At 36.7% G+C, this 18,782-nt stretch overlaps 1 protein-coding gene across 21 annotated transcripts in view; it reads right to left on the bottom strand.

The window, feature by feature from the left end:
- Positions 1-18,782, bottom strand: part of fnbp1b (formin binding protein 1b) — an 83,266-nt gene that overhangs the window by 13,453 nt on the left and 51,031 nt on the right. For 9 of the 21 annotated variants that reach the window (XM_083565129.1, XM_083565127.1, XM_083565110.1 and 6 more), the window contains exons 7-10: positions 17,291-17,419; positions 15,932-16,078; positions 14,639-14,827; positions 8,437-8,628 (exon numbers count right to left, since the gene is read on the bottom strand). In XM_083565129.1, coding sequence (XP_083421255.1) covers positions 8,437-8,628; positions 14,639-14,827; positions 15,932-16,078; positions 17,291-17,419 — 657 coding nt within the window. Of the gene's footprint in view, positions 1-1,293; positions 1,381-8,436; positions 8,629-14,638; positions 14,828-15,931; positions 16,079-17,290; positions 17,420-18,782 lie in introns of all 21 variants that reach the window. The other 12 variants (XM_083565122.1, XM_083565114.1, XM_083565115.1 and 9 more) reach the window with 3 other exon arrangements.

Genomic DNA, 18,782 nt, shown 5'->3' on the forward strand with positions numbered 1-18,782 from the left:
TATATACAATCACGTCCTTAATACACTCTGACACAATAACACAAAAAAAGCTTTTTTTCAGAGTAAGACACTAGAGCACTAGTATATAGAAAGCCTGTGTTCGAATTACAAGGCAAGAATTTGTTTAGAATTGTTAAAAATGTAAACAAAAATGAATTTGGAAAGTCTTTCAATAAAGTATAAAAATCATGTGATAATGAGTGACTTATTTTGGAGCAATACTGACATGCAAGTATGTGTTCCATACTAAATACCTAAAAAACAGCAAAGTTTTTACAGTATGGTTGGTATCATCTAACAGTTAAAAATATTCAACATAATAGTTGAAGAAACTACAGTGATTCGCATTTTACCAAACTCTTCCGGAACAAGAATGCTGAAACATTGGTCAGGAAACATCTTGATGACAAAATAATGCACTGGATCTTAATGTTCTTCCACTAGGGAAAGCACATATTGTTTTTAAAAGGTTAAACATACAGTACAAGTTCTGCAGTGCTAATATAGCTATACAAGGATGACCCTAATGCTACAATTCTACATTACTGAATATAACACATTTTGATAAAAACTATACAAAACTAACATAATGTGTAATGTAATGTAAACTAACAGACAGGACAAATTTGTATACAGTACGTACAGATATATAAAGAGGCATGTATGGAATTCAGACAAACAGCTACAATCTTTATGACATCAAGAAGGACCAGGGGTAAATTCGGAGACATATCAACATATGTCCAAATAACACAAAGGTCAAAGTTCACATAGTGCTTGCCTGGTCTTAGGCTTTATCCTTTCATTTCCAGCATAATTTCAAGCATTGCACTTGTGGCACTTTGAGAATTAACCCCTACACACACTGATTTACAGCTAAAAAGCTCTGACTTGAGGGTTCAAGGGTAAGTGACAATGGCAGGGCTATAGGTAGAATAATAGATAGTACAATATTGTTGATATTGTAAAAATATTTACGATTGGAATTTTATTAAAGTTAATCAAAAACAGACGCTAACCTCATTTATGAAATAAAAAAAAAAAAACACTAAATGAGGTTATGTCTGTAGGTCACTTATATGACACGTCTAACTACAGATTTATTCCAGTGTGCACTCACACACACACACACACACACACACACACACGCGCACACACACACACACACACACACACACACACACACACACACACACACACACACGTATAATATTCTCACCAAGATCAGTTAATCTTGGCTGAATAATAGGAAGACTTTCACACACCCATACAAAAATACCTACACACACTTACGACATATTGCCTGGCCTCAAAAGCATAAGTAGGCCGGCCAAGAGTCCTCTTCATCAGCTCTTTATCATAGTGAAAGGACTGTGGAGACTGCAGCAAGGAAAATATTCTTATCAAGCCAATGTGTGCATGTATATACATACGCACATATGTGTGCACATACGCACACACACACCACACCCACACACAGAAGTGAATACATAATCAGTAATCTGTGTAGAATGTAGATGATCTAAAATGTCTGTTTCTTAATGAATATTGAATGCACAATAAGATCCTTAATATAACCAATTATTCTAAAAATGTATTTTGCAAAGAATAAAAATTTTTTCCAAGAAGATTCTATCATTCTGTATTAAAATGGAACCTGGTGCTGTAAGGCAAATGATCTATTCATAATTATCCAGCTGTATGTGTTATCTCACCACATTAAATGTTTATTAATGACTTAAAATATATATCTAAAACTACACTGGAGAGATTAGACAGCATTCAAGTATTTTCCTTCATGTTACATACAGATGTCAGATTAATGAAAGACGTCTGTTGGACTCTGTCTGTTGGACCCTGTTTTTTTCTGATTGTTGGATTTTATTCAATTAAATTCAATAAATGTTTAGTTATATAGCATTTTTAACAATAACCATTGTCTCAAAGCAGCTTTACACAGATAATGTGGTAAGAAAAATGAATAAGATGTTCTTTATAAATTAAAGTTTGTCCCTTATATAATAATTGTATATAATTTTATATAATGATTAAGCATTTATATCCTTTCCCAAGTTAAAAATGCTCAAGCATCAAGCAATCCCAAATGCCATAACAGCAAATGTGATTCATCAGAATAGGTCACTTTCTTTCATTGCTCCATTTACATATTCTGCTGCTCACATGCCCATTGTAGGGGCTTTCATTTGTGCACAGGGGCCAGCTTGAACACTGTGATCACTCTTGGGGTCAAATTAACAGTTTTACTTTGTTTTTTTTTCAGCAATTTGTGTTACAGTACCTTTTCTATACGATCATACCAGAACGATTTACATCCACCCCTATATGGTTCAATTAGCCTTCAGTGCCCATGTCCCTGTACCCATGGCTCTGACTCAGTCATCTATCCCTGAATATGCCTCTTTTCAGAGTCTCTCAAATATTCATGCTTAAAACACCTCAAATATGAAAACTCACTCTTCACTTACTGGCTAATATATTCCCATTGACAGGTGCCAATGTAACAAAGTAATCGTTATTATTTACTTTACCAGTAGTTTTAAGGTTATTGCTGATTCGTGCATAAGTTATGGATTTCATAGTCATCAGATCTCAAACAAACTAAGCACCTATGGGACATTTTTGAGTGACATGTTAGACAAATACTCTCCAACACTGACATCAAAACACCAATTGAGACAATAGTTTTTGATGGAATGTTACTCATCTCTATGGTATAGTTCCAGATTTTAAGAATCTGAGCTATCTGCAATAGCAATGTAGTTCGTGTCTCAGCACCTTATTCAGATTTACATTAATACAGAACAGACTCATCTATTTTATTTACATACATAAGCAATATAGCCTGTCAGAGTAAATCCACACTCACACACAACAGACACATATGCCCCGACACACAAACACTTAAATAGACAGATACCCAGAGACACTAAATATACTCAAATAATCTACCTGCTTATGTACTTATGAACACACACTTACAAATAATATAGTGATTACGTGTTTTTCTGTATCTTGTGGTTTACATTTTATACAATATTCTTGACAACAAAACACAGACAAATACAAATAAACTCTAACCTTTTAAACTATAGATCAAGGGTTTCCAACCTTTTTTGGGTATGAACCTCTTCTAACCTCTGATTCTGACTTAAATATCAGTGACGTAGCTAACCATGGCCATCTTGGAGTATGTATGTATATAAAATTGCAGAGGAAACCTGTGCTAGCATTTACTAAAATGTGTAGGAATTAGCAGGTGACAAATTTGGAAAGAAATTAAAGAAGTACATGTAATTAACTGCAAAATATTGAATATTATTGTCTAATGCATTTTATTTGCATTAACAGTATTTGGGGATCAATGGAATCAGTCAGTGTGGAGGTGGAGGTAAATCTGCCTCTACACTGCCTCAGTGAATGCTGAGCCAAGGAAACATATGCACCTTGCCTTCCAAAGAACAACTGGTACAGTAACCTAAATTCTCAGAAAACAGAATAAATGACAAGCTTTTCCTGTTTTGCACAAGCAAGTATGGCGTTCCCGCAGTCAGGTATACTGGGAGATCGCCCCCAAGTGGCTAAATAATGAACTGCTGAAAAGTTCAACAATAGTTGAAATGTAGTTTTTTGGGTTTTTTTTTTTGTTTTCTTTTGCTTAAATGCTTGAGCCAAAGACAGGCACCATTAACAAGTGTTCACTCTCTCTGGGGGCCTGGCCTACAGATTGAAAACCCTTGCTATAGTTAACAGTAACAGTGGACGCTTAAAGCTCGAAGCTTAGATGGGTAGATGAAGAAGTGATTTAGCAGGTGGGATGAAACATTTTAAAATCTCTCTATTACTTGTGTTTCCCTATCAACCTTCTTTTATACATCCTGATTTATCTCTTTCCATTAACATTCCATACTTCTGTTCTTCCTTTCAATGACGCCATTCTGACCTGTTCTTTAGCATCGGTTCTTCAAACCTACTAATCTGTGTGACCCTAATTTCTATACAGTGTGTGTGTGTGTGTGTGTGTGTGTGTGTGTGTGTGTGTGTGTGTGTGTGTGTGTGTGTGTGTGTGAGAGAGGTTAGGCATGAGGTTATGCATGAGTCCAGGCATGTAAAAAGGAGGAAGCAATACTTCAGCAAATTTTGGTCATAGGACAGTCCATATGTTGAAGTGGTACTGCAAATAAGCCCAGTTCCTTTTTTCTGAAATATCTTCTTCCTGTTCAATAACTGACACAACAATATCAGAGTTTCCTGTTTCACTATTTAGGGTTGTGAAATCATGGTGTTTTCTTTAATTGTAAGGTCGTATCTATGACTATATTATAACATATAATATCCAGTAAGTGCAGTAAAAAAAAATAAAAAATAATAATAAAACCAAACAAAAAAACATCAGTTTTCAGCAGAATATTTATGGACTGTTTGTACTACTAACGCCCTTTGAGTATACACCTCAAAAACCCCACCCTTGTGTTATGAGAATTTGAAAGTTTAGTCACTATGCCCTCCTGCACTTTTTTTTTGAGAACTATTAATTATGTGCCAACTTGCCAATTCTTTAGCCTTAGGTCTAAGTTAGCTGCCATGCTTAGATTTCAATTTTAGCAGTGCTGTTTGGAAACACAAGTTCCATATAAAGGAACCTTAACATCCAATAATGTTACATGATATATTTAATAGATAACTGGAGCTTATATTTGTGTAGAACAGCTGACTTTTATTAGACTGCATTGTAAGATAGCTGAGTGTGTTTCATTGCATTCACATGTCAGTGTGTTTCCTTTCATAGCAATACACAATTAACTAATAAACTAGCAAGCTATGAAGAGGCTTAAATACTAAGCAGTACTATACTTTATCTATGTTGCACAGTATTGTTTATTTACTGTACCAATTATATTTGTAGGTTTATTGATGACCTCTTTTATTGAGAGTCCTAAAAAGGTAGTAGGTTTAACATGTTTTTAAAAGTGCTAGCACCCATAGTGTTTTAGTGTTTATTCTTCTGTCTATCTCATCTGCTGTACTATCTCATCTATCTTTCTTTTCTGTTGACACGTTAAGACAGCAGGACTGACATACAATGACTTTGGTATAAAAGTTATTTGGTTTGGTTTAATTGGAGTTTCCACATACATGTATGAACCTGATTCTGAAAAGATCATCTGTTATTCGAGCACAATATTTAAGCAGCCAATGTGTGTGCTGCTGCAGACTTCAGAATTTTGTATGAGAGGCCTATGTTATATTTACTTTACTGAGTCACACAACCTTGAAAAGCATTAAACATAGCTACACACAATATGAAACTTCTGAAATTTAGTAAGGAGTCTGATGACTCTGTTGAGTCAATTGAGTAGTGACAGTGTAAAATTTAGCAAATGCAACAAATATAATCAATTACCAAATTGTATTATATCTATAATTCCCTTTCAGGAACTTGAGCTGAGTCTAAATGTTTTGGGAACACGCCCGAGTGTTCACGCACTGAAATAATGTGTGTAATCAGTAAAAAAATTGGACGCTGGCCGTCACTGGCGGGGTGACATCACAACCAGGAAGTATAAAGCGCACATGAAATGAGGTAAACATCAGCTTCTGTTCGTTCACGAAGCGGTCTGTGTGTATGTGTTGAATTGTCTGTTAATTGTTCGTCAGAAAAAAAAAAAATGAAAGTACAAATTAAAATTAACTCCTAGGTGCGGAGCAATCAATGCCATCACTCTGCTCTGGATCTGTGCATATTGCGCCACGCTCATTTTGCCATGCACATTCTGCTCATATTTCGATGCGATCACTCCATTCCTCCTCGATGGGGGTGCTCTCACTCCTCGTAGTAAAAAATTTATAAAATAAAATAATAATAATAATAAGCCAGTAAGCATTTTTGGGGTTTGTGACCTGCACCGTAGCCAAGCTACATAACTTGTCTGGCTCATGAGCAGAAAGTCCCTTCGTCCACTAAGCTGGACAAGCGCTCTCTGACACTGGGTTGCAACCTCCATGTGGGGGTCTCCCGTTCATTCCAGACCTGCACACTGCCCCTTTTGCGATGCATAATACGTTGGCACTCGTGGAAAAGGCTTACGCCTCGTCAGGTCAAGCTGCTGCATTCCTGCACACCGTGACGTCTAGCAGGCGTATCAGGATAAACTGCTGCATTAACTGGATGTGGGATGTGCCCTCAGACATCTCGGCGTCATGGGGATTAGACTACTTTGCGTGCGCAGCTTTCACCTGCCCACATTGTGGCCATCCTTACGGCCGTCAGAAAGGTCAGAGAAGGACAAAATCTCACTGTCAAGCAGTTCCAAAAACTGCTAGGACTCATTGCAGCTGCGCCCAGTGTTATCCCACTTGGCCTTCTGCACATGAGTTCCCTTCCCCTGGTGGCTCAGGACCGATGGGTTCTCACGGAAGGGCGATGCCCTCCGTACGATCAAGGTCTTGTGGTGATGACTACGTGCCTTACATGTTTGGAGAGATCCCGAGTTCCTGTCTCAGGGTCCCATGTTGAGAGTTTCTGGTCGTCACGTAATGCTAACGACAGATGCGTCCCTCATAGGGTGGGGAGCGGTCATGAGTGGTCGCTCCACCCAAGGTCTATGGGAGGGCCCCATCTACTCTAGGCACATCAATTGCCTAGAGATGCTAGCCGTGCTTCTAGCATTGAAGCATTTTCCCCGGACCTCAGAGATCACCACGTGCTGATCCGTACGAACAACACCTCAGTGGTTTGTTACATCACTCGAGGGCATTCCCAAAGCGTTTTGACACATCGTCTTGTTCCCTCAGGGAACTAGGGTTACATACATAACCTAGAGACGTTTCTTTATATCTTAGTTTAGAGGAAATTGCAATGTTCCTTTAGCCGCTCATCTCAGATTTTTTAGAAACCTTTTTTTACAAGGTAATTTATATACCAAGGTCAATTATATTGTAGCAAACAATTAAAGATAAATCTATTTAGAATACGAGCCTGAATCTGCTTTTACTTTCAGTTCTTATCAAGCTTGTGAAGAATGATGTCATTTGCTACAAATAAAATTACACGCAATGCATCTGGATGCTACTGAATGTGCTACTTGAAGTTGCTGTGTTTGTGTGTATGTGGATCTGTAAGTAACTGAGCAAGCTGAAACAGTACAAGACCATTAACCTAGTATTAAAATAACCAAGGAATATGGAATGAACACAGAGAGAAATAGAGAAAGAATATATGAGAAAGAGAAAGGCAGTGAGTAGCAGACGTAGAGAGAGGGGACAGGTGTAAGGCAAAAGAGAGAAGGAAGGAGAGGGCATTTTGTCAATTTATTCCCCAAAGAGATTTGCAGAACACAGACCAGAAAAGTTGCCATTGAGTTTATATATTGAGTAAATATATTTCTATTGCCTCTATCTACTTTTAATGGGAAAGTGGCTATCACTTCTAAGTAAATATATATGTACATAAAAGGTAAAAACAAATTGCCATTGTTATATGTGCATGCATTTTCACAGGTTATGTTACCAACAATGCAACATGACATAACTATACAAAAAGAATTCTGAATGTTGAAAAAACAATTCAACAATCCACCCTGAATGACAGTAAAACTCAATAGATAATATACAACTGTGCAAAATAGTGACTCTCTGAACTTTTCTCAATAGCACTTTTTTGGGCTAATGAAATCCTATAAAGAAAATATTCTATATTTATTCTTTATATTTCTATAAAGAAATCCTTTACAGCTTTCTCATGTTGCCTTGTTTTAAAACACTATTCATATTGTATTGGTTCAGATGCACTTCACCCGAGGACTTTGAGGTTTTTACACTACTTATATGGTGGGTATCATATTACTACGGCACTAAACATTTCTGTAGGTGAGAAAACCAATAAAATCTTTCCTACCAATAATATGCCACCGTTATTGCTAAAAACATCAGTGTATGCCTCATCTTAAATTTAGCCAATTCAAATTCACCAGTCAGTTCTTTCCTATCCTTCCTTTTTTTACCATATTACTGCATGTTAATAACCGATCATCACTGCTACTGCCAACAGGATAGATGACAGCTAAGAAAACCCATCTGAAAGAAAATATTAAACTAGTGTGGAGTGTTTTGGTGGCAACCTTATAAGTACTTAAAGGCCTTGTAATCAACCCCAGTCAACAGTATACCCTCTGTTCTGTGATTTGCAGAGAACAACTCCTGCCATTTTTGGGGGAAAATTATAAAATAATTACATATTAAAATGGTTTATAAAATAATTAATCACTTTAGTCCTTTCAACTCCATCCTTCTCACACATGCACACAATATGAGGCAGGCAAAGAATGGCAGCACAAACACAGGCATGCAAACACACACACACACACACACACACACACACACACACACACACACACACACACACACACACATACTTACCCCACGACGCAGGCTCCGAAGGCAATGAATTTTGGGCTTGGAAGTAATGATGTCATTGAAGCGGTGCGAGAGGGCCTCCTTGGGTGGTTTGGGGCTCTGAGGGGTGGGGCAGGGGTCAAGGGTCACAGTAGAAGGTGAGGGGGGTTCTGTAGGGGGTTGGCGTGGGTCAGGGGATGTTAATAGGGACATAAGCTACATAAGCAAGACACACGCCACCAAGCAGCGGCAGAGCAAGAAAGGGAGCGAGAGAGGAAGGATGTGAACAGAGGAGATAAAAGGAGGGAAAGAGAGATAGAAATGGAGAAATAGGTAGAGACAGTGAAAAAAAACAAAGAAGAGAAGCAAGAGAAAAGAGGAGAGAAAAGTGAGAAAGGAAGCAAGACATCAAAAAGGAGATTGACAGATAGATGGGAAGGGAGAGAGAAAAAGAGAAAAAGAAAGTGAGTGAGAGAGAGAGAGAGAGAGAGAGAGAGAGAGAGAGAGAGAGAGAGAGAGAGAGAACAAACTCCAATCCAGTAGAAGGTAAAAAAGGAAGGGGGAACACAAAACAAGAGAAATAAGGCTCCAAAAAATGTGAGACTTAACAAATTAAATTAATCTATTAATCGACTAGACAATTAATAACTCCAAAACAAATAAATTAAAACAGAAAGAAAAGATAAAGCAAACTATAGGTTGTGTTTAAGATCACACAGTTAGTGTATTAGAGACAACAATCTGCTTCTTCAGAACATGCAGAAACAGTCAAGGAACACACACACACACACACACACACACACACACACACACACACACACACACACACACACACACACACACACACACACACATACACACACATACAAAGCCCAGGCAATTCTGTTCCACGTCAGAAAGCAATAAAAACTGAGAACTGTAAAGTACAATATACAAAATCAAATCTGTCATTACATTGCTCTTTTTTTTTTTTTACTTTTCAACCAGTAGGGTATATTTTTTTTTAAACAAAAAACACAATTTAGTGTTTTATTGCATTTTACTTTCATCACTGTGCAAGAATTCGGCCACAGCCTGTCCACCATGGCTCAAAATACGTTACATGGACAAAAGCATGCGGACACCTGATCATCAGACCCGTATGTGAGTTTTTCCCAAAAGTGTTTTCCCAAATTTGAAAATACACAATTTTCTAGTATTTCTTAGTTTACTGTACAATTTCCCATCACTGTTACTAAAAGACCCCAAACTTTTTTCTGCATGACAATGCAAGTGTGCATAAAGCAAGCTCTATAGACATGCTTAGAAAATTTTGTAATAAAAAGAGACCTGACCTGCAGAACACCTATGGGATTAACTAAATCACTGACAACTTCAGGTCACCATATGCCTGACCTGACTAATGCTCTTGTCGGTGAATGAAAAATAAAAAATAAAACATGGTATAAAAACTAGTAAAAAGCTTTCCCAGAAGAGTGGGAAACACACTACAACATCCAAGGAGGAGTAGATTAGGATTGAAATGTTTAACATGGGCATTTGAGTGTACTGGTCAGGTGCTCAAATACTTAAGGCCATGCATTGTATTTCACTGAGCAAACTTTCAATGTAAAATGGCTGGAAACTCTTTCACTGAACACAAATCTGTTGTATAAGAAATGTGATTTCATTGGACTCTCCTCCTTGTTGCACAAACACAAACTCTTAAATACACAATCGGCCACATGTTTTCTTCATGTGATATTTAAATGATGATAAATAAAATTACTTTAATTTTCTGACCAAAAAGCTTCTCACGAGCATGCAAGACTTCTTTACATGTCATTAAAGTTAACAAAGTTTTTCATTCATTCATTTTCTCCCGCTTATCCGTAATTCGGGTCGCGGGGGCAGCAGTAAGCAGGCCCTCGCCTTCGACTGCTGCCCAATCCTCACAGCACCGTCCCTTACGGTCCCGTGGTGAGCCCACGGGAAGGCGGCCCCACGTCACTCCGACGTCACGGACCTTGATATTTCCCTCGTAAGGGACTAACAAAGTAATATTAATCCAAATTAAATTTAGCTGTCATAATGACCAATATAAACACTGCAGAAAAGAAGAGGAGGAGAAAATTATTTTAGTGCAATGTCCTGTACGTTTCTTATTGTTTTTCTCTTTCGTTTCTATTACTCTCTTCTTCCTTGTGTCATTAACCTGTAACCCAGGGCACTAATGAGTTTCTAATGAAGTGCTGCTTTGGGAGGAGATCTGCTCGAATCTAGATCCATCTGTAACATGTGCATGTACCACACACACACACACACACACACACACACACACACACACACACACACACACACACACACAGACACAGACACAGACACAGACACACACACACACACAGACACAGACACACGCACACACAGTAATTCATGCCCAAAGCAGCACCATCCACACCCATCAACAGTCATTCACAAAACACTACGAACTCCAATATACTATGAACTATGAATATATCTATGAACTATAAACTAAGAACAGGGTTGGGCAAAGATACATCAAAATGCATTTTAAAATAAAATACCTAATACCTTTAAGTGTATTAAAATTAACTACAAAATCTTGCAGCCATACCATGAATCAAAATAAACTACTGTATTTTGGTATTTTAAAAATCCTAAAAAATACTTTTACAAGAAAACATTAACTTTCTTCACAAACCTTCCATCAATTGGCCTATTTGATCTCTCCCTTTACCATTACACGGACTCAATTGATTAAGCAAACAATCTTATCAATCTGATAGCAACAGCTTTTCTCTGTCCGAGTCATGCAGTACATCTGACAACCAGTTAACAGATCAAATATTAACATGCATATCCCAGATGAAGGTTTGCGAATGACTCATAATTGTATTCTAATTTAGTTAATTTAGTGTTTGGTAACAATGGGCTATTTTGCATCAGCAACACTGACTCAATGACAAACAAGTCATTCATAATAAGCCAGTTGATGACACCTGCATTCATAGCAACTAGTTTCTAACTAATTAATGATTTGATTGTTAATCATAAATATAATATATTTTTGTTCAGGCAGTCATTCATGCATTGGTATGTGAAATCATGATCCTATTACACAGCTACTTTAATTAGGGTACAATATTCGCAATTAAATATTTATTTCTATCACTGGACACCTATTTGGTTTTGTTGGCATTTTAACAATTATTAATGATCAATTATTAATGAATAATATAAAAGCTTGAGCCTGCATGTTTCTTACCTTGACCACCTTCCATATGGATACATTTTCTGTTCTGATCTCAACAAGTCTGGGGAAACTACTGAGTAGACACCAATTAACAGCCGCATTTTTATGATGTCATCATGTAGACTATTCAAAACTACAAAAATACTGAAGTATTTTGATAAAAAATATAATTGCATTTTCAACAACTCTATCAAATATAAATTTCGAAATACTGTTATATTTGAAATACATATTTGAAATACATGTATCATAAATACTGCCCGTCCTTGACTATGAAGTTAGTATATGCTGCCCATCAGAATTATTGGTTTACACCCAAAAATGACTGTCTAATCTAAACAGACAATAGTTTAATAATTTGTATAGACTAATAATATTTTTTTCTTACATGTATACATATACATCAGGCATAACATTATGACCAGCTGCCTAATATTGTGTTGGTCCTTATTTTGCTGCCAAAAAGAAAACCAATCAAGGTATGGACTACCCTACCCCCCTGAAGTTCGGCTGTGGTATGTGGTACCAAGATGTTCAAATTCAGAAGCAGAAACTTTAAGTCCTGTAAGTTGAGAGGTGGGGCCTCCATGGATCAGACTTGTTTGTCCAGCATATCCCACAGACCCTTGATTGGATTGAGATCTGGGGAATTTGGAGGCCAAGAAAACACCTATAATTTCTTGTGGTGCTTCTCAAAACATTCTTGAACCATTTTTGCTTTGTAGCAGTGCGCATTATCCGGCTGAAAGAGGTAACAGCTATCAAGAAATACAGTTTCTTCCCATAGTGCATCCTGATGCCATGTGTTCCCCAGGTAAGCAATGCACATGCACCCAGCCATACATGTGTTATAAATGAAACCGTAAGACCAGGCCACCTTCTTGCATTGCTCCATTGTCTAAATATGATGCTCTTGTGCCCATTGTTTGCCGCTTTTGGTGGTATACAGGGGTTAGCATGGGCACCCTGACTGGTCTGTGGCTGCGCCATTATAAGCAATACACTGTGAAGCACTGTGTATTCTGACACCTTTCAATTAGAACCAGCATTAACTTCTTTAGAAATCTGAGCTACAGTAGCTCGTCTGTTGGATCAGACCATACGTACCAGCATTCGCTCCCCACGTGCATTAATGAGCCTTGGCCCCCTATGACCCTGTCGCTGGTTAACTACTTTTACTTCCTTGGACCACTTTTGATAGATACTGACCAGCTGCAGTTTTGGAGATGCTCTGACCCAGTCGTCTAGCCATCACAATTTAGCCCTTGTTAAACTCGCTCAAATCCTTACACTTGCCCATTTTTCCTGCTTAAAACACAAACTCTGAGAACAAAATGTTCACTTTCACTATATCCCACTTACTTATGGGTGCTTATTCACTTCACCTGTCAGTGGACATTATGTTATGCCTGAACTATATATATATATATATATATATATATATATATATATATATATATATATATATATATATATATATATATATATATATATATATATATATATATATATATATTCTATATGACTATATAAAACAAGTGCAATCATGGTCAAAAACAGGCACAAGCTCAACATTGTATCATACTTTAGGGTGACTGTGTTCCAAAAGTCCTTAAATTGTGTAGGTAATGTAGTTAATCAAAAAGTGGGAGAACCTAAAAAAGTGGTTTAGGTGTTTGTGGTGGCCAAGTTTGTCTCAAAGACGTCAGCAACACTGACATGACAAAGAATTCTTTGCCCTAGTTCTAGATTTGTGCTCTACTACAAACGTAGGACATTTGAATCAATTAGTGATGTGCCCAGGCAAGAAACATGCTGGAGCTCTTTTCAAATGTACCCTAACCTTTTAAGACATTACAGAAAGAGTCTTAGTGATGATTTGTTCTCTACATGGCTCAAACCTGCAAATATTTATTGTAATAGAGCTGATAAAAATATACTGGAACATTTATTTTGTGTTTGGTAAAAAGGTTTACATAAAACAAAGAAATTAAAAATTGTGACTATAGCTGTGTGTGTTTTAGATGGTCATTTTGTTCATTTTTTAAAAGAAAGGTAGCATTAATTATTTTAATATAGACTATGTATACTGTGAATGTTAAACCTAGTTTGATTGTCAAACAACCTGTTTTGGTTTTATATAGTGATACCAAATATAGTCAAACCAACAAACACACACACACACACACACACACACACACACACACACACACACACACACACACACACACACACACACACAGTTGCATTTATCCATTTTGGCCCACTTCAAGAATGAGTGAGGTTTAGAATGGAGCATACTTATTGACATGTGACTCAGCCCAGCTTAAAAAAGATCAATGGTAAACAGTTTTCACAGCCACAGCAATAGTGTATGATGGAAAGAAGAGCAAGAGTTTCATACTAAAAATTAGGGTTAGAGGGATGCTTTGTGTTGTGGAGGTAAAGGTTTAAAGGTCACAAAACTCTTCTCAGTTTAAAGGTTAGGGCTCATTGGCAATGCATTAGTACATTAGCTCATCAACTGTTTAGCCACACAGGCAGGGGTGTGTGAGGTTGAACATAATAGGAAGACTGCAGAAAATAATAACATCGCAAAACTTTTGCAACCCACAATGAAATGCTACACAAAAAAAACTGAGAAATAATAAAAACATGGATATAAAATAGAAATGAATAAAATAAATAAAATATTATTTAAGTCTATTTACACAAAATGCTGATATTTTTCACAGCACAATCAGCTTATTGTGTGTGTTTTGTTGTTTAATAATGTGCTGTAACACTTATTCAAACTTATTTTCAAGACAGAAACTAAATGTTTTTCTCTTGGGTCCCACTAAAACCACAGCTTGATCAGCTGACCAACATGAAAACTGTTCAAGTAAACAGGAATATATATATATACATACATACATACATACATACATACATACATACATACATACATACATATGCATGCAGCTGTGTTACCTTGTTCTTCTTAAATGGCCAGAGTTTGCTCTTGCTTTTGCTGGGTTTTTCTGTCTTAATATCAGGCCGCGAGTTGGTCAGGCTGGTCTCCGATACGGTCCTCTTCATTGCTTGCCCATAATCTTCAAACTCCAAATCACCTGGTGGCTCAAACCCTGATTTGTATGATTCCACCACCTGTGCTGAGTCCTATACAAACAGACAAACATTTAATTCATACCTACTGGAAATGGATTTAAAAACAGTATCAACTGGGATAATTTGTCAGCTAAAAAATGAGTCTAAAAAATGCAGGCCATGGAAAAAATTATGCACTGTAAAATATTCTATTTATAAACTGTATTACACAGTATTACTATAATGGTTCAAAAAACATAAATATTTTTATATAGAAGTCAGTATAAAGTCAAATCATGTACAATTGGCTTCATGAAGTAGCTAAGTAATATTGCATTAAATCTGCCTTAATGAAGGTGAGACAATTAATTGTTAAAGGTATTAATGAGAGAGTCGTAAGCCCATTTATGGATGCTTTCATTATTGCCATAGATCATAGACCATAGTTTTATGGTTAAAGCAACCATAGTAAACAAAGTTTGACTGATCAATAATGCTAATCATGTAAAAAACTAGTGTTCTTCTGCTAATAGCAAGGTGAAGGACTGTGCAGTACATATTAGCTTTCATGAACTGATAGCTAATGTTTAATTATGCAACGTTGTATTTTTATTGTACACTGTAATACACAAACACTGTCATTATTAGGTTTCACCGGTTCCAATACAGGAACAAACAGCACAGAACTAGTCCAGGTCACCGTTTGTTTGTGCGTGAGTATGTTATAGAGTGTATGTCAGTTATTTGAGTTCAGACATTTCACAGTGATAACATGCATGTGTAGGTAGGTCTGTGTCTGTAAAGAATTGTGTAAACCTGTGGAAAAATGAATGGAGAGATGAGTAGGATGATTTTTAGATTTGTGTATGTATGTATGTATGTATGTATGTATGTATGTATGTATGTATGTATGTATGTATGTATGTATGTATGTAGGTATGCATGCATGCTTGTAGTTATCTATCTATCTATCTATCTATCTATCTATCTATCTATCTATCTATCTATCTATCTATCTATCTATCTATCTATCTATCCATCCATCCATCCATCCATCCATCCATCCATCCATCCATCCATCCATCCATCCATCCATCCATCCATCCATCCATCCACCTACATCTGTGTGTGTGTTAAATTATGCTTAATTAGATGACATTCAATTAGATGACTCACAGTCTTGGCGTCAATGCTTTCGGCTGCTTTGGTTATGCCATCAAGGCATTTTCCTACAATGGGCAAGATCTCTCTATCCAGTTCGGCAAAGGTCTTCATGGATTCACCCACTTTCTCAATCCTCCTCTCTTCCATTTCCTGTATTTTCTGCTCAAAAACAGAAACAGAAAAACAATGAGAACATCAACCAAACTCACAATAAATTAACCAAATAGTCAAACCTATTTGGCTAGTGACAATATGTAATTGGAAGTGATGTAACTATGCCTGAAGTTTAGGTGATGTATAGGCATTTAACATGTTATTGATGAGAACAAAAAAAATAATGCATGGGGGTCAAAAGTATTACAGTTTTTCTCAGTTGCTTTGGAGCGTTTCTTAGATCAGAAATTAAATTCTCAAAACTATTTCTGTATTTCTATTTCCCATGCCTACTTAGATCAAAAGGTGAAGGCTATTTGGTGATACCTCAAATAATGAAGACAACAGCACTGGGCAGACATTTCTCTTTCAAAGAACCACAGTTATGGAACAGCCTTCCAAAAGTGTTCAGAACTCAGATACAGATAGTGTCCTTAACTTTTATACAGCAATAAGGATACTTATAATAATAATAATCTAAATAAATAAAATAAAATATACAAAAAATATAGTAGAAAAAAAAATATTAATTATAATAAGCTTTCTCTCCCTGTCTCCCCTCTTCTCTCTCTCTCTCTCTCTCTTTCTTTCTCTCTCTCTCTCTCTCTCTCTCTCTCTCTCTCTCTCTCTCTCTCTCTCTCTCGGTCAAGATTAACATGCTCCAGTGAGCAGTGTTCCCGCCCCTCTCTTCTAATGAAATCTGCCCTCTCTGTCTCGGCCTGCCTCTGGATGGTGTTCTCTTCGACTAGAGGCTCTGTGCAGCTGGGGATGGTTTCTCATCAACGGCTTGGGGATCCATGAAATTACTGAGTAACACAGGAGCTTTGATGATGTATTTGGACTCTACTTAATGTCAACAGTCTGCTACACTGACTCAGGACTACAGTTTGCATTCGATCTCCATTACTGCACCCCGCAACATCATTTATCTGTAATAAATGGACATTTGGTGCCACCCAGATGAGGATGGGTTCCCTTTTGAGTCTGGTTCCTCTCAAAGTTTCTTCCTTATGACATCTCAGGACGTTTTTCCTTGCCACACTCGCCTCATTAGGGACAAGCGTACACTTAAAGAACATAAAGAACAATCTTAATTATCCTTTTTTACCACATTATCTGTGTACAGCTGCTTTGAGACAATGTTCCTTGTTAAAAGCGCTATACAAATAAAAATTAATTTAATTTAGTGAATATTTGTATATGTGCATGTCTGTATACCTGAAAGATATTGGGGATGACTGTGTGGTAATGTTCAGTCTGTTCTTGGTTGAATCTCTGCAGGTAGTTGGAATATTCACATTTGCTGTCACTTGCCAACTGGTGTCTAAACTGAGCCTGCTGTCTGGCCTAGAGGGAGAAGGAGAGAAAAAGAAAGAGAAATACATTTTGATATGCAGTTTTTTTAACTGTTCAGGTTATTATCCAGATACTTATCTCATCTTTTCACATGAGGCTTATTGATAACCACATCATCTATCCATCTCATACTGTCGGTGTATTTTGAAGGCACTAAAAAAAAAGAATACTTGCATTGCTGTCTACAGCATATAATGACATTACTATAAATGGGTTTCTCATTTTTCATACCGTTGTTCTCCAAAAACACATGTGAACACAAATAGTTTGGCCAGGGTGCTGACCATTTACACAGTAAGAAGAGTTAAAATGTAGAAGCCAAGAGGTGAGCCACACTGTGAAATTATCTAAAACTCACCAAACACAAGTAAGAAAACTGGAACCGAGATGCTTCTTTAGCTGGTGACATCAACAGGTGTTAAGAAGCTGATAAACAGGTAGGCACTAAATCAAATGGGACTACTAGGTTTAAGTGGTGTATGTTCATATAATAATATTACATTAATAGCTCCTAAAGAAAATTATTATAGTAGTGTACTCTTTGGCATTCTGTAAACCTGCACTATTAGTGCCTAGCAATAGCTAATTGCTACATCATGTGATATTAAGAGAAAAATGAAATGCAAAAGTAACTAAGTAAGTAACCCAAACTCTGAATAAAGCTATGCTGTTGATAAACATAACAGCATGACTGTACTTGTAAAAATGTTATAAAAATATCTTTAAGTGTGTCATGTGCGAACTCGAATTATGCAAAATACACAAATAAAAAATGCCAAACACAATAAATATTGTAACTGGACTGATCAGATGGTGCAACAGTTTAAATTTACGTCACAGTGATAGCCTGTTTATGCAACCGGCCATCGGCTTGGTTAAGTAACAAGTGAAAACGTTAGCACAAAGGAAGAGAGAATAAATCCTGCTTTCTGCAACCTTCATGCAAATTTTTAAGCAGGAAACAAAAGACCGAGACCATAACCACATCCTGAGCAACTTCTAGGAAGCCTTTAAATGCTATGCTCATCACTGAACCAAATGAACCAAGTGCAGACAAAATTTTATAAAACTTTTTTCCTTAAAGCTATGAAAGGAATATTAAACAAAACAAAAAAAAAAGTCAAATATGCTATTAAATAAACAATGCAATGAAGTTATGTTACATTTTATATGTTGTAAATAAATAAATAAAAAACAAATATATGTTTGCACTAATGACTCCCACTTCTTACAGAGTTTACAACAAACAGTGGTTTTTGGTGTAGTGCTTGTTTCTTGATACAGCATAGCTAACATACTTAGATAAGAAAAGCCATTGTTTATTATTCCCTTAACCAAATAACCACACACTGGC

This window comes from Silurus aristotelis (genome assembly GCF_946808225.1).
Source record: "Silurus aristotelis genome assembly, chromosome: 16".
Lineage (NCBI taxonomy): Eukaryota > Metazoa > Chordata > Actinopteri > Siluriformes > Siluridae > Silurus > Silurus aristotelis.